Below are 25293 nucleotides of genomic sequence, written 5' to 3' on the forward strand. Positions count from 1 at the left end.
AAACCTTCTGTTTTGCATATGATACCTTTAAAGGGAGGAAATTTAAACAAATAAGTTTCTTTCTTTTTTTTTTTTTGGTACAGATGGGGCCTTACTAGGTTGCCCAGGCTGGTCTCCAACTCCTGGTCTCAAGTGATTCTCCCACCTCAGTCTCCCAAGGTTTTCGAATTACAGGCATGAGATACCACACTGGCCTGATCCTGATTTTATAGTTTCTACTTGTGTTTCCTTCCGTTTTTAGTCTTTAGTCAGATTCATGCAGTACATTTAGAAACATGTTTAGTCAAAATAGTAAACAAAACAAAACAAAAAAAGGTGTGTTGAAAAAAGTTGTTTTCTAGAGTTGGGATGACTTTTTTCTTGTTTGTTTTCCTTATATAATTATATAATAAGCTACATTACACTTTTAAAATCAGATCTAAGTAATACACCTTTAAAAAAAAAACATGGGAACTTTATTCAGAAAAATGGTTATTAAGAGCAACCATTCAAGAGTTGCAGCTAAGTGATGTTTTATTTTAATAGTTTCCCACTCATGCCTTTGGATTTAGTTAGTAATTGCAGCCACTGGATGAGTTTTCCACAAGGTAAATCAGTACAAGTATCAGTATAAGTAGAATGAAATTGGTCACTCTTCTTAGGAGATTCCTCAAGCACATAAAAATCATCACTATTTCCTGTATTTTACCCTTAGGCTTAGGGAAACACAAGCAATTTTAGAGAAGGCAATTTAGAAAGTTTCTGAGGGAACCTTAGCACAATCTTTCTTTCCCAAATGAAACTTCCTCTTACAGAAGCTATATCAGTACGCATACAGTATACAGTATACAGAAGTAAATCAGTATGCATCTTTTGAAACGGAAATTCAATGACTAATACTTCCCTCACAGGGAATGCCGGGGGGATTTCTAACAGAATTAAGAAGGATAATCACACTTAGAATGGCTATCACGTGATAGTAATGAAAACAAGTATTTTGGTAAAAACTGTGAGGTCACTGGCCATCGGACACATGTCTAAGCCATAGCACCTTAAGGCAGTGAAATTGATGACACTGGGAAACACAGACCATACATACACACCCAAGATGTTGGTAGAATAAGATGGATGGAAGAAAGGTTTTTCCACCTGGGTTTTTTTTAAAAAAAATAATAGACTTTATATTTTTGGGCAGTTTTAGGTTTACAAAACAATTAAGCAGAAAATACAGAGAGTTCCCAAATCTTCCCTCATCCCCTTACTCCCCAGTTCCCCCTATGATTACAATTTTGCATTAGGCAGTGGGTATATTTGTTACAACTGATGAGCCATTATTGACATATTATCATTAAATAATGTCTATAGTTTACATTAGGGCTTACTCTTTGTGTTGTATATTCTGTGGGATTTGACAAACATAATAATATACACCATTAGAGTATCACACAAAACAGTTTTGCTGCTCTAAAAATCCTCAGTGCTCTCTACCTATTCTTCCCTCTCTCCTTGCACCACAGCTCCAGTCCATGGTAGCTACTTACTTTTTTACAGTCTCCATAGTTTTGCCTTTTCCAGAATGTGATATACAGTCATGAGTTGCTTAACAATGGGTATATGTTCTGAGAAATGGATCACTAGGTGATTCTGTCATTGTGCAAACATCAGAGTGTACTTACACAAACCTAGACGGTATAGCCTATTGTTCCTAGGTTACAATCCTGTATAGCCTGTTACTCTACTGAATACTATAGGTAATTATAACAAAATGTTAAGTACTTGCATATCTATACATATCTAAACATAGAAAAGGTACAGTAAAAATAAGGTATTATAATCTTATGAGAGCACTGCCATATATGTGGTCAATGACCAAAATGTTATGTGGTGCATGACTGTAGTTAGAATCACACAGTATGTAGCCTTTCAGACTGCCTACTGCCTTCTTTCATTTAGCAACATGCATTTAAGGTTCCTTCATGTCTTTTCTTGGCTTAATAGCTCATTTCTTTCTTTCTTTCTTTTTTTTTTTTGAGACACAGTTTTGCTCTTGTTGCCTAGGCTGGAGTACAATGGCACAATCTCAGCTCACTGCAACCTCCGCCTCCTGGGTTCAAGCAATTCTCCTGCCTCAGCCTCCTGAGTAGCTGGGACTATCCTGAATAGCTGGGACTATAGGCGCCTGCCACCACGCCCAGCTAATTTTTGTACTTTATTTAATAGAGACAGGGTTTCACCATGTTGGCCAGCCTGGTCTTGAACTCCTGGCCTCAAGTGATCTGCCTGCCTTGGCTTCCTAAAGTGCTGGTGAATACAGGTGTGAGCCACCATACCCAGCTGATAGCTCATTACTTTTTGTTGGCTGAATCATATTTCATTGTATGGATAATGTTTATCCATTCACCTAGTGAAAGATATCTAGCTGCTTCCAAGTTTTGTCAATTATGAATAAAACTGCTATCAACATATGTGTGCAGGTTTTTTTTGAAGACATAAGTTTTTAAATCATTTGGGCAACCAAGGAGCCTGATTCCTAGATCATATGGTAAGAGTATGTTTAGTTTTGTAAGAGATTGTCAAATTGTCTTTCAAAGTGGTTGTTTACCATTTTGCTTTTTTTTTTTTTTTTTTTTTTTTTTTTTTTTTTTTACCAGCAATGAATGAGAGTTCCCGGTGCTACACATCCTCACCACATAGGTTGCACTGGTTGCACAGATAACCTCAGGATGTTGGAAAATAAGATGAGTGAAATATTTTTCAATTAAAATTTCTTAATATTTACTTAAAAGAAAAACCTCCCCAAATAACAGAAACTGTTTAAAATTACATGCATTATATCCCAAACTCATTGATCTATTCCAGTGCTTTATCAACTTACTCACTTTGTTGTGTGTTTATGGTCTTCAGAAGGCACTGTGACAAGCCATGGAGAATTCACCTTAGACTTGTTTGGTATTCTCCATGGCTTTGGCTCAGATCCCCAAGGACTGGGTGCAATGATCTAATTAACCATTTGCATTCCTGATTGCAATAATCCTATGATTTCCCTGCTGCCTCCATCCCTCACCCCACCCTCGCTCATTCACTTAAATTACCAATGCTCTTTATCCATGAATAATATCAAACTTCACACTGTATAGTAGTGACAAGCTAATTATATAGTTATTAAGAGATAATATGGGAGTAGTAACATAAGTTATCATGTAATTACCTTTGTTTTTAGAAGCATTACCGTGTAACTAAAGCAAACCTGATATATTTTATAGCAACTAACAGTACTAAACTCAATTCTCCCTGCACAAACTTTGTTCTTAGTCATTTCTGGGTCAATCTGGTTTTTCAATTCTTTGTTTATTTTCCATCTTTCTTAGCTATCTGTCCTTTAGTGATGATTTATATGTTGTCTTAAGCTGGCCTGTTCGACTTACTTCCTATACCAGTGATTACCAGATATATGCTGCCACATTATACACGAGGCAGTCAACTTAAAGGTGCTACATTCTTTTTAAAGGTTTTATTTTCATTATCTCTAGCTGATTTAGGAAAGGGAATAAGATACAAATTATAACTTTGACTAATCTGAATCCTCAATTTACTAGACTCATGCCATGACTGCTTCTATAATACGTTTTTATTATAAGAAACAAAAGAAAGTAAAAACCTGGAATCTATCAGAAGTACCTGGACTCATTCCATCAACCAACAGCTATTGAATGTCTAGGTACTGGGCTTTGGGTGCACCAGAGGAGTCAAAGATGGATAAAACACAGTGTTTGTCCTTGAGGGTTTTATAGCTTTAGGAGAGAAAGCCACATATGCACTTTAAAAATAACATAACACCTCAATTTGGGGACATTTACAAACGCATCTTGGAGAAGGTGACATGAGCTGGGTGTTGAAGGAATAACATTTTGCAGAGATAGACATTATAAGGAGAAAAAAAAAAAGCCGTGCTGTTGACAGGACAAAGTTTATTTTGCAATATAGTCAAAGGTCAGCCGAGTTGGGGACACACCGGGAAAGACAAAATGGGGACATATTGTCAAGGATCTTCTATGATGTGATATGGACTTTTTTTGATATGGGGTCTTATTCTATCACCCAGGTTGGAGAATAGTGGCATGATCTCAGCTCACTGCAACCTCTGCCTTCCAGGCTCAAGCAATCCTCCCACCTCAGCCTCCTGAGTAGCTCGGACCACAGGTGTGTGCCACCATGCCTGGCTAATTTTTTGTATTCTTGGTAGAGATGGGGCTTCCCCATGTTGCCCAGGCTGGTCACAAACTCCTGAGTTCAAGCGATCCACCCATCTCAGCTTCCCAAAATGCTGGGATTACAGGTGTGAGCCACCACACCCAGGCTGATTTGGATTTTATACTATAATAAATGGAGAGCCAACAAAAATCTGATACAGGGGAGGAATATTACATTGCTTTTGGGCAGCTAACCCTGGCAGAAGTGTGGAATATGAACTTACTAGGAAAGAGACTGCTTGCAGAGAGATCAAATGGGAATCTACTGCAAAATTCTTTCCAGAAATGGTTCTGAAAGTGTGTTCCTCGAACCAGCTGCTTCAGTATCACTTAAGCCCCATCACGGACCTACTAAATCAGAAACCCTGGGAGAGGGTCCAGCAATAGATCTTTTAACAACTGTTCCAGATGATTCTGATGCACACTCAAGTTTCAGAACCACTATTCTGGGTGATAGATAGTAAGGAAAGAAGAAAAATAAGCAAGTTTGTTGATTTGATGTGGGTGTTGACAAAAGTTAAACAGCTAAGAACGATTGTGTGGCTTGAGGTAAAGAAGCTGTGGAAAATGAAACATAGGTTATGTCCCAGGCTCAGTGCCTTCACTAGAGATTTTCACTGCCTCCTTTGTGGAGGAGCTACTTTTATTCCACTCACACCTATAAATGAAGGAATGGCAGCAAAGATCCTAGGTAGGACAGGGCAAGGTTCTATTATCTGCTGAATTAAACCCTTCCCACTGGACATTTTGGCGAACCAAATCTGTAAGTTTGAGAGTGTGATATGTGTATTAGGGAACTTGAGAGTGATGTCAGCTATCAACTTGGAGATCTACTAGATAACTTTAATACATCTTATGAAATCTTGACTGGAGCCTCTGACCTGTATGTTATTGCCTATTTCAGCAGGAACTGTTGTTCAGGATTATGATCCTGAGAATAAATTTTTCATATCTGTACTATAACAACTTAGTGCAATTGTTATTAAATACCACCTTCTTTCCTAACACATGTATTCTCTCCATATAGCATGCTTTATTTTAAGTGACAATAAAGGTAGTATGATCAGTCTCTCTGTTTCTGGATTAGTCACGTACACACCTAGGCTGGAGTGCAGTGGCACGATTACGGCTCATTGTTGCCTTGACCTCCTGGGATCAACAGATCCTCCCATCTCACCATCCTGAGTAACTGGGACTATGGATGTTTGCCACCAGTCTGGCTAATTTTTAATTTTTGATAGAGATAGGGGTCTCACTATATTGCTCTGGTTGGTCTTGAACTCCTGCGCTCAAGTTATTGTCTCACCTCAGCCTCCCAAAGTGCTGGGATTATAGGCGTAAGCCACTGCATCTGGCCTAGCATGGGTTACTCTTAAACCAAGTTGACCTGATTCTCAAGTATGGCCTACTCTATTTCCTGACTCATTCTAACCCCTTCTTATAATATAACTCAATAACCAAATTCCTAGAAATATTGACTAAATGGTCTTTGCTTGATGGTAGGGGCAAATTGGTTTGCAGCTGTACATGTGATTGATATATTCATTTATTTAACTAATATTTACTGAGTGCTCTATTCCAGGCACTGTGCTGGGTCCTGGGGATATGCTGGTGAATAAGGCACATAAAGTTCCTGTTCTCCTGAAACATACATTGTAATGGGGGAGATAAACAAAAACAAGTAAACAAATAAGTAAATAAGACAATTCCAGAGTGTTAAGTGCTACTATGAAAAAGAACTGGGTAACAGGAGAGAATAATAGTCAAGGGACCCATTTTAGATGGGCTGATTAGAGAAGAGTTGACTTTTAATGAGTAGGGGAGGAACATTCTAGGCAAAGTAAACTCCACTGTACAAAGTGTCTAAGGCCTGAAAGAAGACTGACAGTATAGCTACAGCATGCAGGCAAAGGTGAAAATGGAATGAAATAAAGATACAAGCATAACAGATCATATAGATTCTTTTAAATCACCATAGGAGCTTGGATTTTTAGGCTAAGTGCAGTGAGAAGCAACAGCAAAATTGTAAGCAGGGGAATGAAATAATTCAACTTCTTCCTAAAGTGATTATTTTGGCTGCTGTATAGAAAATGGAATGAAGTTCTAGAAAGAGTGAAGGCACAGACATCAGTTAGGAAACTACTACAGTAAGTAGAAAACAGGCCTAAGCTAAAGTCATGACAGAGAAATACAAGTGGACAAATTTGAGATACATCCTTAAAATGGAATCAAAAGAACTCACTGACAGTTTGGAGAGAGGGAATGGAAGGACTCAGGAAGGACGTCTAGGTTTCTAGCTTGAGATACAAGCTGTTTGATGTTTCATGTATTGTATGATAGATGGATCACGTTATAGGGAACATTTTCAGAACTATAAATATGGGAAGAAGGTAGTAGACAAGGCATGGTAGCACAATGTTTACAGAGCCCATCCACGTATTACCCTTTTAAGAAAAATCACTTCCAGCACTGTGGAATGTTTTGTGCACATAAATTCAACCTTTACTATTAAATGGACCAAAGGGTAGGCATCTCGTTCAAGGGCAAACAACTTATGGTTCTCCTAGTGTCCTACTTATGACATTGTATAAAAAGTGAATTGAGTTAATAACCCCATGTTCACTTTTAGGAGCCAGAATGGAAAACAAAGGCTGGGAAGCTGACTGTGAGACAGGAAGATGCAGATACGTAATGTAGCTCAGTAGCATTAATTAGTGAAGCACTGGAGTGAAGATCCAGTATCCGCTGCTGAGGTCTCTAGAACTGACTTGAACCTACAATCACCATCTGGCTATGCTCTCAGTGAAAACTTGTCATTCTGGCTCTCGCTTCAGACTTCTTTGAGACCCCTCTTATAATACGTAATACTTAATGAATCCTTATTATGTATCAGGTGTTGTGCTTTATATATATTACTTCATTTAACTTTCATAATAACCCAAATGAGATAGGTACTCATTATCTTCATTTTTATAAATGAGGAAACTGAGGCTTAGAGATACTAAGTAATGACCGGGCGGGGTGGCTGACGTTTGTAATCCCAGCACTTTGGGAGGACAAGGCGGGAGGATCATGAGGTCAGAATATAGAGACCATCCTGGCCAACATGGCAAAACCCCGTCTCTACTAAAATACAAAAAATTAGTTGGGTGTGGTGGTGCATGCCTGTAGTCACCAGCTACTTGGGAGGCTGAGGCAGGGGAATCGCTTGAACCCAGGAGGTGGAGGTTGCAGTGAGCCAAGATCGCGCCACTGCACTCCAGCCTGGTGACAGAGCAAGACTCCATCTAAAAAAACCCCCCAAAAAACAAAAAAATAAACAAACAAACAAAAAAGAGAAGTAACTTGTCCATAGTCTCTCTCATAGTCTGTGCTGCTGTAACAGAATACTTGAGACTGGGTAATATATAAAGAGCAGAAATTTATTGTCTCACAATTATGGCAGCTTTGAAGTTCAAGATCAAGCTGTTGGCATTTGGTAACTTGTGAAGGTGGAAGGGTAAACCAGAGTGGAAGAGCAAGCTAGCCAAATGCTGCATGAAGCCTCTTTTATAAGGGCCTTAATCCCATTAATGAGAGAGGAGCCATCATGTCCTAATCACCTCTTAAAGTCCCCACCTCTTAATACTATTACATTGACAATGCTGGAATTTTACAGGGGACACATTCAAACCACACCAGTCCCACAACTAGTTAATGGTGGTACCAGATTTAAAACCATATCTTTTGACCCAATGTCTTAACCACTATGTTATAATATCTTCCTTACAAAAAAAAAATTCCTTAACCTGAACTAGGTGAAATGGGTTTATGCTCCTTTTGACTGAAGGAGTCAGAGGAAACAGTGCCTTGAAGTTCAAGTATGGCTGCCCTACTATATCCTGTCCCTCCCCATCCAACAAGCTCTCTCACATGCTGTCATTCTCAAGAAAATTGCGTAGAATAAAATAAATTACTGTACTGTGGGCATTTTGAGATGCACATAAAAATGATATAATCATAAATCCATATTCTTTATGTTTTCTATTTTTGAATACCTTAATATGGAAGAATGATCTAAATACAACCGTGAAAAGTCAATTTCTTCTACCTTTTGAAAAAGTAGAAGAGCAAGTTCTAGAGGTGCTCTCTTATGGAACAATGTTTTACAACCTGCTACTTTGTGGCTTAAAGATTCAATTCAGGGTAGAATTTGGCTTAGAACTACAGGCACAGATAAACATGTGACATAGCATTTCAAAGACAAAGAAAACCCAACATCTTTTGCTGTTCTTTCAGACAGAGTCTGTTACCCTTAGGCTTTAGAACTGGTCATTCCAGAGATATCATAATTTTTATTAGTCATTTAGACAGGCCGAGGCAGTAGTGCAAGAAGACATAAAAACTTTACCATAAAGCACTAAATGAATTATTACAGATATGGGAAGATGTACTTTAAATATAATGGTCAAACTTATTTTTTATTTTTGCTTGACTGCAGCATCATGAGAGAAGGTCAAACTTATTTTTAATAAATTTCCAGTTTTCTGTTCATTATCTAGGTGGGAGATTTTTTTCAATTGTGATTTGTTTTTCTAGACATTTGCAAGAGGTCAGGTAGTGTTCATATGAATACTTTTCATGAAGTTCAGTAGCTAATGCAGTTCCTACAGAAGGTAAGCAACTCCTTACTCTGACGCTTGCCTTTTGCACAATGTGCATCAACTTTTATTGTTAAGACAATGACTAACTTAAAGCAAGCTAGAATACTTTAGAATCTGCTTTAATCAAGGTATTTAGAAATAAGGGTGGCATTGACAGTTTTATGTGTTTAGATCACGTTGTGTTACAAAAACATTTAAGTGTAATAAAGATGCAAACTTGATTTTTCTACAAAGACATGTTTTATTTTTATTTTTTGAAACAGGGCTTTGTTTTGTCACTCAGACTGGAGTGCAGTGGTGTGATCACGGCTCACTGCAGCCTTGACCTCCTGAGCTCAAGTGATCCTCCCACTTTGGCCTCCTGAGTAGCTGGAACTACAGGTGTGCACAACCATGCCGGGCTAATTTTTAAATTTTTTGTAGAGACGGGAGTCTCACTATGTTGCCCAGACTCATTTTGAACTCCTAGGCTCACGTGATCTTCCCGCCTTGGCCTCCCAAAGTGCTGAGCTTACAGGTATGAACCACTGCGCCTGGCTTAAATTATTTTATAATTGCTTTACTACTTCTTTTGATTTTTTGGAAAAAAAAATCATGCATTTATTCTGCTGGTATAAGTATATATCACTGTATCTTTACATTGGTTTTGGTTCTAATTGTGTTCTAGTGGTAGCCTAATTATCAGAGTGAGAAAAGTCTGAAAACCCTTAGCCATTCAATTCATATATTTAACAAGTCACAACCTTGATATCCTGATCTACCTGGAAACGCCATTAAAAGTGCTTGGCTATTAATACTAGGGAAAGTTTTAATAAAAGCTAATTAAGCTACAAAACTCCCAAGTGGTTAACTGATTTTAGGGGCTAAATTTCTGGTACTTCTAATTATCCTCTGATGGCTTTACTTAGTGTTTCAGAACCATGACAGATGACAATGAAAAACTGCAGTGAAATTCATCCACCCTGACACTGTGCTAAGAACTGGCTTCTCCCTCTCCAAGTAAAATCAATACTCTGTTTGAGTAAACACGTTTACAGCTTTATTAGGATGTCTTGCTTGTTCTGTAACAGCTACTTGAAGCTGTGGTAACAAATCGACTCAACTCAGTTAAACCTAGAGAGCTGGGTAAGAGGCTCATCGATAAGGTTGTTATAAAAATAAACTGCAGGAGATCAGAAAGCTGGAGCAAACAGTCTGGTAAATGTCAATATTTTCCCTTACAGAGGACAACAAAACCAGTGAGATCATGTAGAAAGTCTTTTATCCCCCTTAAAAATGTTACTTGTTTCAATTGAATAATGCATTTCCACTTTTTGTGCACAGCTCTTCTAAATGAAATTTTCACTTCCTAATTCCCATGTGCATCTAGAACAGGAGGTTGATAGAAATACTTGGTCTTTTTCATGTCATTTCAGATTCTTTATTTCCCTCATATTTAAAGACATATTTTGGTCTACACTGACTTTACAAAACGACCCTATCCAAGTTATCTGGAATACCTGTGGTGGTTCAGTCTTACCTTCTTTCTATTAATGAAACAAAATTTTTGTCATCTACATTTGGGAGACATTTCAATGCAATGTTCACCCTGGATATAATATCTGTAAGACTGATGTTGTACATTCAAGATGAGGCCTTCAATGTTTTTACATTGAACAAGAGCACATCATATTGACTTCAAATAGGTTGCACAACCTCCTGACTGGTGGTAGTACATATAAAATGTCTGCTGCCTGTTAGGAGCAAGCCTTCAGAGTGGGTATAGCTCTACCAAACAAGGACTCATAACCCCTCACTTACTTAGATGTTCACAGGTTGCTCAAAGAACTTACATCTGGCAGGAAATTCCCACTTCAATTTGGCTAGCTTAAAATATCCAGATGTGACAAAGTAATGGATTCCCCCTGCTGAAAAATGCTCAGACGTAAACTTTTTGTGTTTTCTACATAGTCTAGTTAGTAAAATTTTGTTTTGACTTCATATTGACTACCAAGTAGTCCTGAACTCAAACAACAACTTGTGACCCAAATTTTAGAAAACTGATTTTTCAGGGAAAATAATAAACATTAAATTTTGAAATAACTGAAAAAGCTACTGTGCCTGCCAGGGTAAGGTCTGACCTAGCAGATATTTGCATAATGAAAACCAGGCTGGGCGCAGTGGCTTATGCCTGTAATCTCAGCACTTTGGGAGGCCAAGGTGGGTGGATCATCTGAGGTCAGGAGTTCGAGACCATTCTGGCCAATATGACAAAACCTTGTCTCTACTAAAAATACAAAAATTGGCCAGGTGTGGTGGTGCACACCTGTAGTAGGAGGCTGGAGAATCGCTCGAACCTGGGAGGCAGAGGTTGCAGTGAGTTGAGATTACACTACTACACTCCATCCTGGGTGACACAGCAAGACTCCGTCTCAAAAAAAAAAAAAAGAAAACCAAAGCTTAAGTGGTGTCAGATGGTGTTAATTGTTGACATGTACAGGAAGTCAATTTAGAGTAAAGTTTCCTTTCAGATAGTTCAGCACAACACACCCTCCAACATAAAGTGAGCAACTGAAAAGCAATATGTAATATACAGGCAAGTGGTCAGTACTGTAGCTATAAGAAAGAATAACTTTATTGTCCTATAGCTACAGCTATGAGAATAACTTCTTACTCCTTTGTGGTGGCTAAAAATGGAAACTTACTGAGTTCTGTTAACATGGTATGGGACATTGTATTTGAATTAAAAACAAAACCAAAAGCCCTTCAATTAAAAAATGATCTTAATTTCGGAAGAAAGCTCTTGAAGAGTACTGCTAAGAGGTATTTTGTACTCATATAGGTAAGATGCCCTTTCACCCCAATCCCTTTCAAAACACTGCTTTAAAAGTCATTCTTCTTCATGGAACATAGATGTACAACATTGAGTCAGAATTTGATTTTAAAGCTAATGTGTGATCTTTTGACGTGGTCCCCAAAATAAAAGTTTACCATATACTTCTGTTTAAAGTCAAACATCAAGACAAAAAAAGAAAACAAAACAAAAAACCCCTCCTTCTATGCATTTGGGATATTGACTCTTGACCTATGTATTTCCAAGAGGACTAAATAACAGACGGCTTAACTGACAACTTTTTTTTTTTTGAGATGGGAGTCTCACTCTGTTGCCCAGGCTAGAGTGCAGTGGCACAATCCTGGGTCACTGTAACCTCCGCCTCCCACGTTCAAGCAATTCTCCCGTCTCAGCCTCTCGAGTAGCTGGGATTACAGGTGTCTACCATCATGCTCGGCTAATTTTTTTGTATTTTTAGTAGAGGTGGGGTTTCACCATGTTGTGTTGGCCGGGCTGGTCTCGAACTCCTGACCTCAAGTGATTTGTCCACCTCGGCCTCTTAAAGTGCTGGGATTACAGGCATGAGCCACCGCGCTCAGCCTTAACCGACAACTTTCATTTGGATTATGAACATAAGTAACTGCTGTGTCATGAATTCAGTAATCTGGCTTCTAGTCTCGTATTTGCAATTAACTCCCTTGGACAACTCACTTTTTACCTTTCTTTGAGCCTTACTTGCTTCATTCATCAAATGGGGGCTTTTGAATAGATCATGGTTTTCCTACCTGACATCATGAGTCACCAAATAAAATGTGGATAGGGACAAATGGGAGTTTGTTTAATCTCATTTCATTCTTTCTTAAAACTTTTAATTTTAATTTGTGGGTTCATTTCATTCTGATTCAGATAAGACCTCATTTGAAAAGAGTTTCACTACTGGAAATTGTTTGAAAACCAGAAAATATGATTTTTAAAAATGTTCCTTTCAGCGTGAACACTCTAAACAATATAGTTAAAAACAAAAGATTCATTGGGGCAAAGTAATAGCTGCTGGGATAAGATGATGGTAACGTTGTTTATGTGAAGCTGTGCTTATGCCCTAATTCATAAGATAACTTTGTTATTAAATTTTGTTATTATTTAATTCAATCAAAACCTGCATTTGATCAACTAAAATTTATCATAGGATGGTTCTAAAATTTTAAGAGCATTTGATGACAGAAATCAGTTTTTAATTTGCCATTTACTTTGTGGGCAAGAAATATATCTAAACTCTATAAAATGTCAATGTTAACTGGATAATTTAAATGAAAAATAAATTAAAAGACTGTGTTTATACCCCTGGTTTCAGAACTTACATATCTGAAGAGAGTAGCTGTTAATTTGACAATCATTCTGCTAATTTTGTTTTATTCAGACCTCTGCTGATAAGTTGCCTTAAAACATCAGAGGTTACGTTTCATATAAATTATCATATAGTTTGAAATGTTGTGTCTGATGACTTATTTACCACAGTGAAGATTTCTGCTAGGTACTAAGGCTGGCTGGGCTCTGCATCAGTGCTACACGCATGTGATTTTATTTATTTATTTATTTATTTATTTATTTATTTTTGAGACGGAGTCTGCCCTGTCGCCCGGCTGGAGCAGTGCCGGATCTCAGCTCAACTGCAGCTCCGCCTCCTGTTTACGCATTCTCTGCCTCAGCCTCCGGTGCTGGATCACAGGCCCCGCCACTCGCCCGGCTAGTTTTTTGTATTTTTATAGAGGCGGGGTTTCACGTTTAGCCAGGATGCTTGCATCCCTCGACCGCGGATCCTCGATCCGTCTTGCTCCCATAATGCCGGGGATTACAGCCCCTTTTTGAGCCACCACGCCCGGCCCATGTGATTTTATTTATTTAAAGATTACATTAATTACAAAGCCAATAAGGGCACATTGTAAAAAAAAAATTCAGACATACAGAGTGGAAAGTGATTATTTCATTTATCCACCTCCAAGTACATCCACTGTTAGCTGTTTGGAGTGTTTCTTCTTGGAACTTTTATATGCTTTTATAAGTATACATTCAACATACACACATAAGACCATTTTTAACAAAATACAAATCACATCATATTATACTTATTGCTCTGTACTCATCTGTCAACAGCAAGTATAGAACTTACAGTTCTATACTTGTCTTCTTTACTTTTTATTTTATTTTGTTTTTTGGGATGGAGTCTTGCTCTGTTGCCCAGGCTATAGTGTAGTGGCACCATTCCAGCTCACTGCAACCTCCACCTCCCAGGTTCAAGCGATTCTCTAGCCTCAGCCTCCCGAGTAGCTGGGATTATAGGCACCCACCACCACACCTTGGTAATTTTTGTATTTTAGTAGAGATGGGATTTCACCATGTTCGTCAGGCTGGTCTTGAACTCCTGACCTCAAGTGATCCACCTGCCTCAGCCTCCCAAAGAGCTGGGATTACAGGCATGAGCCACTGCATCTAGCCTACACTCGTCTTCTTTATATGAAGAAATGGGCCAGATATTAGAAAAACCCAACATGAACAGCATTCAAGTCATCACTAATCTTTTAGTGGCATAAAGAAAAAAAACTGGCCAAATAATTTTGTAGAATTTATGAAAAAATATGGTTGATCAGTGAATCCCAGACTTTGGGATTTCACAGAACATTGAAACTTGTCCAAAAGATTTTAGGGATAAATACAGAGCTGGCAGACTTTAATTCTGCTAGATAAGAACATTTTTTAAAAATCCAGGCAGGATGCAGTGGCTCACGCCTGTAATCTCAGCACTTTGGGAGGCCAAGGTGGGTGGATCACGAGGTCAGGAGTTCAAGACCAGCCTGGCCCACATGGTGAAACCCTGTCTCTACTAAAAAAATAAGCCGGGCGTGATGGCGGGCGCCTATAATCCCAGCTACTTGGGAGGCTGAGGCAGGAGAATTGCTTGAACCCGGGAGGTGGAGGTTGCAGTGAGCTGAGATTGCACCACTGCACTCCAGCCTGAGTGACAGAGCGGAGACTCAGTCTCAAAAAAAAAAAAAAAAAAAAAAAAAAAATCCACTATTACCAACATTATTCATAAAAAAAGAAAATATAACTCCCTCAAAGTAGGAAGGGCAAGATTTAAAACTGAATATATTTAGCTTTACAGAAGTTTACTTTCTTGCCCCTGCCTTTTTACATTTTGATATTGACTGATGAAAACTCTTATGTCATAGACTGGTACCAGTCTACAGACCAGTGTTTATAAACCCACTTTGGCTATTTCTCCTCCTTTAGAGAGGAAGGTAAGATGATGTAGTAATAAAAGGGAGTATAGCAAAATGGCTAGGGCTAAGAACTTTGAGGCCAAATTTTGAGTTTGAATCTTAGCTTTCAATATGACCTTGGGCAAATTACTTAATCTCTCAACACTCTAAGGCCAGAGGAACTGTCCAGGTAAGCACAGGCCCAGCTGTCAACCCACAGATTTGTGGAGCTAAATAAGTGAGTTATTATTTTAGGTAACTGGGTTTTGAAAGTTGTTAGTTATGCAGTAAAAGCTAACTGATACATGTTGGATGTGTCAGACAGATATGAGAGGTAAAACTGACCAGATTTATGTAATAGCAGCTGAGAGAATTATACGATTCAAATTACTTCCAATTGGCTCACCAATATTCTAGGTTAGGCAACTAACACACATATATTTTGTTATGTCACAATTCTGTTTAAGAAAATGAACTTCAGAAATTTTACTTATGACATTTCCTGTGGACCTCTGCAACTAAATAAAAATTTCCATATCAACATCATTTTCTTAGAATAAATATTTCTAAAAAATCATCAAATATAAGAAACCTAAGGTTCACATCCAAGCTTTAGAGTCTGATAGCCTACATGGTTCAGACTGTTTGTATCTTATCCACATTCCCAGAAGATAAAGTCCTTTCAATTCCATTATCTATTTACAATTGCTTCTAGATGGAAGTCATTCAGGATATTAGGTCTTTGAGGGAACATTTGTGTTGATGAGAAATTACAGGCTTCACTCTAAAACCATCCTGTATTTCACATGAACTAAAGTGATTTCTCTCTCTCTTTTTTTAAATCATGGCTGGAGAGGATAATCTTTACATTTTTTAACTAATGAAGGCTCAAATAATCATAGACAGTGTTTATGAAATTTGGTGCTGGTCTAGCTTCAGCTTGACTAAGACTCTGGAGGTATAACACTAGTGTAGCATGTAATAAAGCATCCTATCACTGTGCAAGGGCATAGCTCTCTCTTCCTTTCTCTTGCATGAACTTGAACTACTATCTGTGGTGAATGTTTCATATCCTTTTTCTTTTCTTTTTTTTTGTAGAGACAGGGTCTCCCCCTGTTGCCCAGACTGTATGTAGCGCAGTGGCGTGACCTCAGCTCACTGTAGCCTCAACCTTCTGGGCTCAAGTGATCCTCTCACCTCAGCCTCTTGAGTAGTTGGGACTACAGGCACATGCCACCCTGCTTGGCTATTTATTTATTTGTTTTTGTAGAGACTGTACTGTCCAGGCTGGTCTTGAAATCCTGGCCTCATGTGATCCTCCTGCTTTTGTCTCCCAAAGTGTTGGGATTACAGGTGTGAGCCACCACGCCTGGCCTGTTTCATATTCCTAATGACCAAGCCAATTCCACAGTTCATTTGATGGTTTTAAGAAAAATTTCTGCTCAAGAAATAAAACAGAGGAGATGTCCCATTAGAGCAGAAAGACAAGAAAAAGAGTTGTTGACATTGGGTTGTTTAGCAGTGGGGAGCTGTCATCTTGGTCACCATCAAGTAAATCCTCAGCAGACGTGGGTCATACGAAGGTTTTGGTTTTTGAGTGAAGAAGTGTGAGAAACGATATATTCAACAGTTACCAAGTTGTCTTCTAGTCTTCTGAGATGGAGAGCAAAGGAAGCGTGTAGTGAAAAAAAAAAAAAATCCCAAGAATTCTGCACCACTTCTATGCATAGCACAATGAAGCAGCAATTAAGAAGAAGGGGGGAGGAAAATGTTTGGGACGAAAAAAACAAGGTGAGGATAGAAAATATGAAGATAATTAGGGAGTCTTTATGGTCCTCAGAAGTATAGATAGGTGCCACATCAAGAGGAAGTGGCATCCTTGTTCTGAAAACAACTCTTTAAAAATTTTTTTAAACCAATGTTATTTTCTAAACATGAATTAGAGAATGAAATTGTTTTTTGTTTGTTTTTGAGACAAGGTCTCACTCTGTCACCCAGTCTGGAGTGCAGGGGTGCAATCACAGTGCACTGCAGCCTCGACTTCCCAGGCTCCAGCAATCCTCCCACCTCAGCCTCCTGAGTAGCTGGAAGCACAGGCTCATGCCACCATGCCCAGCTAATTTTTTTATTATTGGTAGAAATGGGGTTTTGCCACGTTGTCCAGGCTGGTCTTGAACTGCTGAGCTCAAGCTATCCACTTGCCTTGGCCTCCCAAAGTGCTGGAATTACAGGTATGAGCCACTGCTCCCAGCCTAGAGAATGAAATTAGTGTTCCTTTTTATTAGAGGGGAAACAGGAGAATTATTTGCATTGTGATTGCTAAGTGGTTTTCAGAGTCATTTGCATATTATAGGTAATATTTTTAAGGGTAATACATTTTCCCTGCTGAAGCTGTTGTGAGGATTTTTAAAATAAAGAGTATTCTGGCTGGGGGTGGTGACTCATGTCTGTAATCCCAAATGAATTGTCATTTTAATGAAATGTAATCCAGCACTTTGGGAGTCCTAGGCAGGAGGACTGCTTGAGGCCAAGAGTTCAAGACCAGACTGGGTAACAGAGTGAGACTCTGTCTCTATAAAAAATTAAAAAAAAACCCTATAGTCCCAGCTACTCAGGAGACTGAGGTGGGAGGATGGCTTGAGCCCAGGAGTTTGAGGCTGCAGTGAGCTATGATCATGCTATTGCACTCCAGCCTAGGTGACAGAGTCAGACCCCATCTCCCCTCCAAAAAATGTATTATGAGGCAGCACAATTACTTTATTATCATTCCAAATAAAATATTCTGGTTAGGTGCAGTGGCTCATGTCTGTAAATCCCAGGACTTTGGGAGGCTGAGGCAGGTGGATCACCTTAGGTCAGGAGTTCGAGACCAGCCTGTTCAACATGGCAAAACTCCATCTTTACTAAAAATACAAAAATTAGCCAGGTGTGGTGGCAGATGCCTGTAATTCTAGCTATTTGGGAGGATGAGGCAGGAGAATTGCTTGAACCTGGGAGGCAGAGGTTGCAGTGAGTCAAGATTGTGTCACTGCACTCCAGCCTGGGCGACAGAGCAAGACTCCATCTCAAAACAAAAACAAAAACAAAACAAAAAAACCAACAAAATAAAGTTTCCTAATCTATATGCGGCTCTTAATCATACTTAATGAAGGTTTTTTTTTTTTTTTAATTCTAAGAATGTTGGTTCTTGGGTGAAGTCTAGTCTTTTATCTGAGAGTTGTATATAAGTGTCTACACATTATCTGTCAAAGGTGTACTCACTTTCAGTCTAAAGATGATTTGTAGGTCCTGTCCATATTCCTACAGCTGCCATAAAACATATGACTAAATCATATTAGATTAACACAGGCTGGTATTGACAGCCCAGTGGGAACATATTGATTAGGTCCTTTTTCATGTTATTTGTTATGATTTTTCTTCTCACTTCTCAGTTTCATTTATCGGGAAGACACAGGGGAAGAGATTTCACTGGGAAAAATGACAGTGCCTGTCACAAAATGTTCTCAATGTTTCCATTTGTTACTATGGCAGTGACAAAGAGGGTTCCAAATGAAAAGGCAGACCTGCTGTGACAAAGCACAGCAGGACAACAGGAAGAAATTTTCTCTTGACCTAGGAAATTAGGAAATCATCCTTAGAGATTATAGAATTGTCTCCATTTCCAAGAGTACAATCCTAGCACTTGGGCTTTTGAGGAAGAATGTGAAAAGATTAGTTCTATCAGGGCTGGCCGGTGACAAATAAAGAGCAAATATCACAAAGCGCTTAAGACCTCCAAGTAGAACAAGGAGTGATGCTTGTAGAGGCTGGAGGGATTTGTTACTGTCACTAAACTCGTGAGATGGAACTATGAATTTAATTTAATTTAATTTATGTACATTTGGGTTACTCATTTTTAAATTATACATGAAAATCCATGATGTAGTCATATATCTTTTTAGCTGGCTAAAGGAACACATGGCACTCTGCTACTGATATAGATAATTAGCACATGGTAGCTGGAGTGATACTTTATCCAAAATCTGAAATTTATGCAAAGAAAATTATTGTCCTTCAGAGAGTTAAATTACCACAAAGTGGACTAAAATATAGATATGCAAAGTCACAAAAGACAGAAATACTCTTAGGCCAGCAAAACTTGAAAGTTACAGGATGAATATATTAACCATCCAAAGATAGAATATGTCAATCAGAAAGAAGATATGTTAATTGGGCAATGAGGCAAAGAAAAATAAACTACATAGTAAATGTAAAAGTTGCCACTGCCTGAGATTCATTTCCAAGGTGGAAGTAGTCAGTGCCTATTATTTTATTAATTAATTAATTAATTTTTTTGAGATAAGGTCTCACTCTGTCACCCAGACTGGAGTGCAGTAGTAAGATCTTGGCTCACTGCAACCTCTGCCTCCTGGGTTCAAGTGATCCTCCTGCCTCAGCCACCCAAGTTGCTGGGACTTTAGGCATGCAACGCCAAGCCCAGCTAATTTTTCTATTTTTAGTAGAGATGGGGTTTTGCTATGCTGGCCAGGCTGGTCTCAAACTCCTGGCCTCAAGTGATCCACCTGCTTCGGCCTCCCAAAGTGCTGGGATTACAGGCATGAGCCACCACACCTGGCTGATTTAGTACTTACATTTAAGTCTTTGATCTATTTTGTTAATTTTTCCATATGGGCAGGGCCTCAGCCTCCTGAGTGGCTGGGACTACAACTGCATGTTACCTTGCCTGGCTAATTTTTTGTATTTTTAGTAGAGACAGAGTTTTGCCATGTTGGCCAGGCTGGTCTCAAATTCCTGGCCTCAAGTGATCCGCCTGCCTTGGCCTCTCAAAGTGCTAGGATTTCAGGTGTGAGTCACTGTGTGGTGCCAACAGCTGTTGTTTCTAAACCCAGTAGAAAGGCTCTTGCTGGTGTGGAGAGGGAGCAGGGGGTTTTAACCAATGGATCTTTTAGTATTTCCAACTAACAAGACCATTTCTGTTGTAAGATGGATGCATCAGGTTGTTAGATGGGTGCTATTGATAGGGACAGGAGGCAGGCAAATTCTGGGCAGAAGAGGGTGGGTCTCTGGTGAGGGCCCCACCCTAAAGCCAAAAAGCCTAATACCACGGCCCAAAGTGAGAACTTACATCCTTGTTTTTCTGCTCAAATGTTGCCTTTTCCAAAACTACCCACGGCCCACCCCACCCACAATCCTGTGCCCATAAAAAACCCAGGCTCAGCTGACAGAGAAAGGAGAAGAGGAGAAGCAGCTGGATGTTGGAGACCACGATTGGACACTGGAGAGAAGCGGCTTGACTTCACAGGGACAGCTTGATGGCATAGCTTTGGAGAGGAGTCTGATTGGGGACGACCGGACTCCAGGGGATTATCTTCCTGCTCCATCCCCCTTTCAGCTCCCCTTCCTGCTGAGAGCCACTTTCATCAGCAATAAAATCCCCTGCATTTACCATCTCCAATTCGTTTGTGTGACCCCATTTATCCTGGATGCCAGACAAGAACTCAGGTGCCAAGAACTCAGCCCTTTGTGGGTGCAAAGGGCTGTCACACTGGTGACAAAGGAGGGTCACTCCACTGAGCTGTTAACGCTTAAGCTGTCTACGGACAGCAAAGCTAAAAGGGCACTGTAGCGCTTCCTCTGGGGAATCAGAGGTCAAGGGCACCTTCCCTTAGATGCTGCCACTGGGCTGGTATGGAGTTCGCTCTTACCAGTGCCCAAAAGTGCTTGGCCCAGTTCCTGCACCTGCTCACCTGTGCTCCCCCTCCTGTGAGGGGTGGAGCAGCGAGTGAGTGAAGTTCCCTCCTGCTGGCATCAAAGTGGCCGGCTAGTTCCAGTGCCCATACACTGCAGTTACTGCCTGAGAAGGGCTTAGGGAAATATCTTGCTTGACTATTAAACAGCTGATTCATATAACTCTCTTATTTGGAGTCCATGCTAACCAAGCAAGTTTATCATCTGGCTTTCTGTATCTCTGTAGTGCAATCGACGCTACAGCTTAGCAAAAAGCTCTTGGTTCAAACTCACCAGGGACTACAGTTCTTGGATTTTCTTCCCTTTCAGTTTTTCTTTCTTTTCCTCAACAATCTTACCTTAGAGTCCTCAGAACCCTGTCAGATTACAAAAGATCCTCTTCAATAAATGAAGTCATCTACTCAGATAACAGGAAGATTCTCTGGCAAAACCAGCTTTTGTCAGGAAGGCTGGTCTGCGATTCTCAGTTATAATGGTGAGATTTACATAAATGTTTAGAGAAGCAGTGTTAGTGTGGTCAGTAAAAGCACTGACTTTGGAGACAGACTTTCTGGGTTTGAATCCTGGCTCTGCTACTCTCTAGCCATGAGACTATGGGCACATTATCTCACCTTTCTTTGTCTCTGTTTTTTTCATCAGTAAAATAGGGGTAAAAATAATCTACTCCAAGAAGCTTTTGTGAACACTAAATTAGTTAATATGTATAAAGTATTTAAGATATTGGTTGGTTAGTAGGTACCGTATAAAGGTTATCTATTGCTGTTACTTTGTAGCTTGACTCACATTTGACAAAATGTGCTAAAGATGGCAACATAAGTATTCCATTAATAAACTGACATTAGGATTTTCATCTCATTGCATGACCCAGTGTTTTGGGATCTGATTACCCTGGGAACTAAGTAGGTTCAAAGTGAGAAAATTGGCTATGTAATTGTATTACCAGTGAAGTCCTGCCTAGTGTCTACTTGCCTTACACTTTCTCTATTCTGATTTCGACAATGTGTAGTGAAATCTAGTGTTTGGAGCTTTGAAATGCTAGAAATGAATAAAGTGAGGAAGCTGCCTATGAGTAAAAAAGGGTTTGGCAAACTATAGTCTGTAGGCCAACACTGGCCTATGGCATGTTTTTGTACAGCTACAGAGCTAGGAAAGGTTTTACATATAAAAGTGCTATTAAAAAAAAAAAAAAAAAAAAAAGCAAAACCCAAGCAAGCAAACAAAGATATGCAATACAGCCTGTATATGACTTGCAAAGCCTAAAACAGTCACCATTTGGCCTTTTACAAAAAAAAAAAAAGTTGTGGATCCCTGTTCTATATTTTCTGTTTTACTTAGGATAAACTTGTTTAGTAGGATAAAAGAGGCTGAAAATCCTCTAACAAAAAATCCCAATTGCTTTGATGAAGTAGTTTATTTATCACTCTAACGACCATACAAATGGTAGCTGGTTGTTCCTACCTGAGTATCCTAAGAATGGCCTCTCCCTCCCTCAAAAAGTCTATATATTCTCACCTAGTATCGGTAGCATTACAGATAGTTAAGTGACTGTAATGGAATCTGCTGTTGCAGGGCCAGGAAGCGTAGTAACTCAAGGCCAGAGGTAGTGGCTATTTAGGTCACCATCAAATCTATGATGCCCTCATTATGCGTCCTACTGAATGTCAAAGAAATAGAAGACTTCGTGTTTTAAAGATTTTAAAATACTTAAGTAATGTACATACAGTGTATAAGTTTAAAAGTTTCTAGACTAAGATTCCTGGTTTGACCAATTTCTAACCAAGAAATTAATAGGGTTTTCTTAATGTATTACAGAATATGGCTAAATTCAGAATAAAATATTTTTAGCTTACATACATCTATAGCTCTAAAGAGTAAAAAATAGGAAAATTGGCTAAGTACTCTAATATTACCAATAATGAAGACTTTCCAAGCAAGGAAATAAAAAACACAATCATAACAGTGAAGCAGAATGTTGTCTGTGGTACAGACTCTTTCCAAAGAATACAGGGCATGGGGCATCCTAATGGTTAATAGTTCATTTAAGACTGGGCATGACCAGCCTGCCCAACATGGCAAAACCCCATCTCCACTAAAAGTACAAAAATTAGCCAGGTGTGGTGGCATGCGCCTGTGGTCCCAGCTGCTCAGGAGGCTGAGGCAGGAGAATCACTTGAACTGGGAGGCAGAGGTTGCAGTGAGCTGAGATTGCAACACTGCACACCAGCCTGGGAGACAGAGTGAGACTCCATATCAAAAACAAACAAACAAAAAACTGGGCATGAATAGTTTTAGAGAAAGAAAAATAAAATTTATGTTGGTAAAAAGACCATTTAAATAAAATATTAAGTTAAAACCATCACACAAACTTAAATAAGTTTCCCATGATTCAAATTATCCTCCAGAGAAAAAGGGACAATGATCAGCTCCACTTGCTTGCTTTTTTTTTTTTTTTTTAAATTAACCTGGTCTGACTGGGAAAGACCCCTTTGGGGTATCTTTGAGGAAGCTAAAGTGTTCTAGAGACTATAAACTAGCCTAATTAACTACACTTAGCTAGAAGGAATTTAGACTTATCAAAAGAATTTTGAATCAGATTTTAGATCAATCTAAGTCACTGAGCCAAAATCTTCTATTATCTTGATTTTATTTTGAGTATTCATTACCAAAATCATTAGTTCATATAAAATTTGCCAGTTCTTATAGAGCCTAAAATAGGCAAAAATTGAATTCTTCCTAGTATAACAAACAACCACTATTGTGTTTGAAACAGATGTTTTAACCAAAGGATATCATCCAAAGACATCATCCTTAGTTATTAGCATACTGTTTAATATTCATCACAACTTGTTTTAAAGAACAAAAATGTGTTAACATTTAAGCCTGAAGGGCTACAAATATACTATATACTGTACTTGATGCAGCTTGTTTATGCAATTTTCTGACAGATACAATTAATCATGTGAAAATGACTGGGGTATAGCACAGTAGCAAATTATCTTTTCCAAACACAATTTTTCCTGTGGTAAAACCCCTTTATAATACTGACAATGATAGAAGTATATAGAAAGAACTTCATAAGTGAATTACTTAAAAGAAGAAATTAAAAGTTATTAAATGAATAAATCTTGGTTATATGGTAGAAACAAGGGTTAAAATGTTTAACTTGTAAGTAAGAATGAAATAAATTAGTCTGTACCTCCAACAAATGCATCTCCAGCTCCATTGGTATCAATAATTTCTTTCTGGTCTTGATCCAAGACAGCAAAAGCAGTGACTTCACTTTCTGCAATTAGAGCCAAAGAAAGGCAGACTGACTTCTCTTTGTAACACTCAATACAAGCTCACCCAGTAATGTCTGAAGCTCCTTCATCACTCATCATTCAAAGAGAGACAGGACATAAGCTCCATATTCTGTACAGGGGCACTTGGGAACTATGGTGTAAAATCATATGCAAGTAACACTTTTTTGGTAACTTTCAGCATACAGATGCTGCTGTATATGTCTTATGAGAGTTATACCTAGGTAGTTCACATTTTTTTTTTTTTTGGAATGACTACAAATAGTAGCAGTACATTTTTGGACAGTGCAAATGAACAGAAGCCATAAACTAAAAGAAGTGTTGGTATGGATTGGATCATGGGTTTCTAATAAAGCTTCAAGCCTGACTATATTCCTAGCAGTGAAATGTTGGGTACAGTTAAAGAGTTGTAAATTAAAAAAAAATATATATAATGAATATTGGGTGTTTCTTTACAGAAAATCACAATGGCACAATAAAAACATTACTATCATTCTGTTAAAATACTTCATCCCAATGTCAATAATTTTTTTATTTTAGTTGGTTTATTAAAAACAACCTAATCTGGTTATGTTTTGCAAAGAAGTCACTATCTGTCAACTGGCAAAAGGGAAAGCTACTACCGAATGCATGGGCAGAACAAAAGGGACAGTGCAATGGGGTCTTGCCCTAGAGCAGTCTGGACCAGGGCTTGTTTTGACTACAGAGTAACCTAATTTAGTACTTTAAATGTGGCACATGACAGTGGAATGGACTTATCTGTGATGAAATCTGGCTTACAAGACACATCTGCACATGATTGGACAGTGCTTCTTACTGGGGACTGGAACTTCTGAAATAATAAATTTGCATCCCTATGGGGACAGACATGGCTAAAGACTCGTAAACTTCAGTCTCATTTAAGACCAAGAGGGAGGCAAAAGGAGATCTTGAGAAACTTAAGAAAGGTATTAATAAAGAACATAGAGAATCTTCAAAAGCATATTCTGTCTAGCTTTTGCTACCTGCTCTTAATGGAAACTTTCAACAAGAGACATAAATATGTTAATGAAAAAGCTCTCCTGGAAAGATTGATATTCAAGAAGAGGACTCATTTACTTAGTCAATCTTTTAAAATCTTTTCTTTTTTTAGGTCTTGCTCTGTCATCCAGGCTGGAGTGCAGTTGTGTAATCATAACACACTCCAGCCTTGACCTCAAGGGATCAAGGGATCCTCCTGTCTCAGCCTCCCGTGTAGTTGGGACCACAGACACACAGCACCACAGCTGGTTAATTTTTTGCTTTTTCGTGGGGTGGTGGGGGGGC

General features: G+C 38.8%; 1 protein-coding gene across 1 annotated transcript in view; it reads right to left on the reverse strand.

Moving 5' to 3' along the window:
- The window catches only part of LOC108529493 (adenosine kinase-like), a 199010-nt gene that overhangs the window by 14193 nt on the left and 159524 nt on the right, over positions 1 to 25293 (reverse strand). The window contains exon 4 of the mRNA XM_017871885.1: positions 23886 to 23972. Coding sequence (XP_017727374.1) covers positions 23886 to 23972 — 87 coding nt within the window. The remainder of the gene's footprint in view (positions 1 to 23885; positions 23973 to 25293) is intronic.

The sequence above is a fragment of the Rhinopithecus bieti genome, unplaced genomic scaffold (genome assembly GCF_001698545.2).
Source record: "Rhinopithecus bieti isolate Rb0 unplaced genomic scaffold, ASM169854v2 scaffold_6022, whole genome shotgun sequence".
Lineage (NCBI taxonomy): Eukaryota > Metazoa > Chordata > Mammalia > Primates > Cercopithecidae > Rhinopithecus > Rhinopithecus bieti.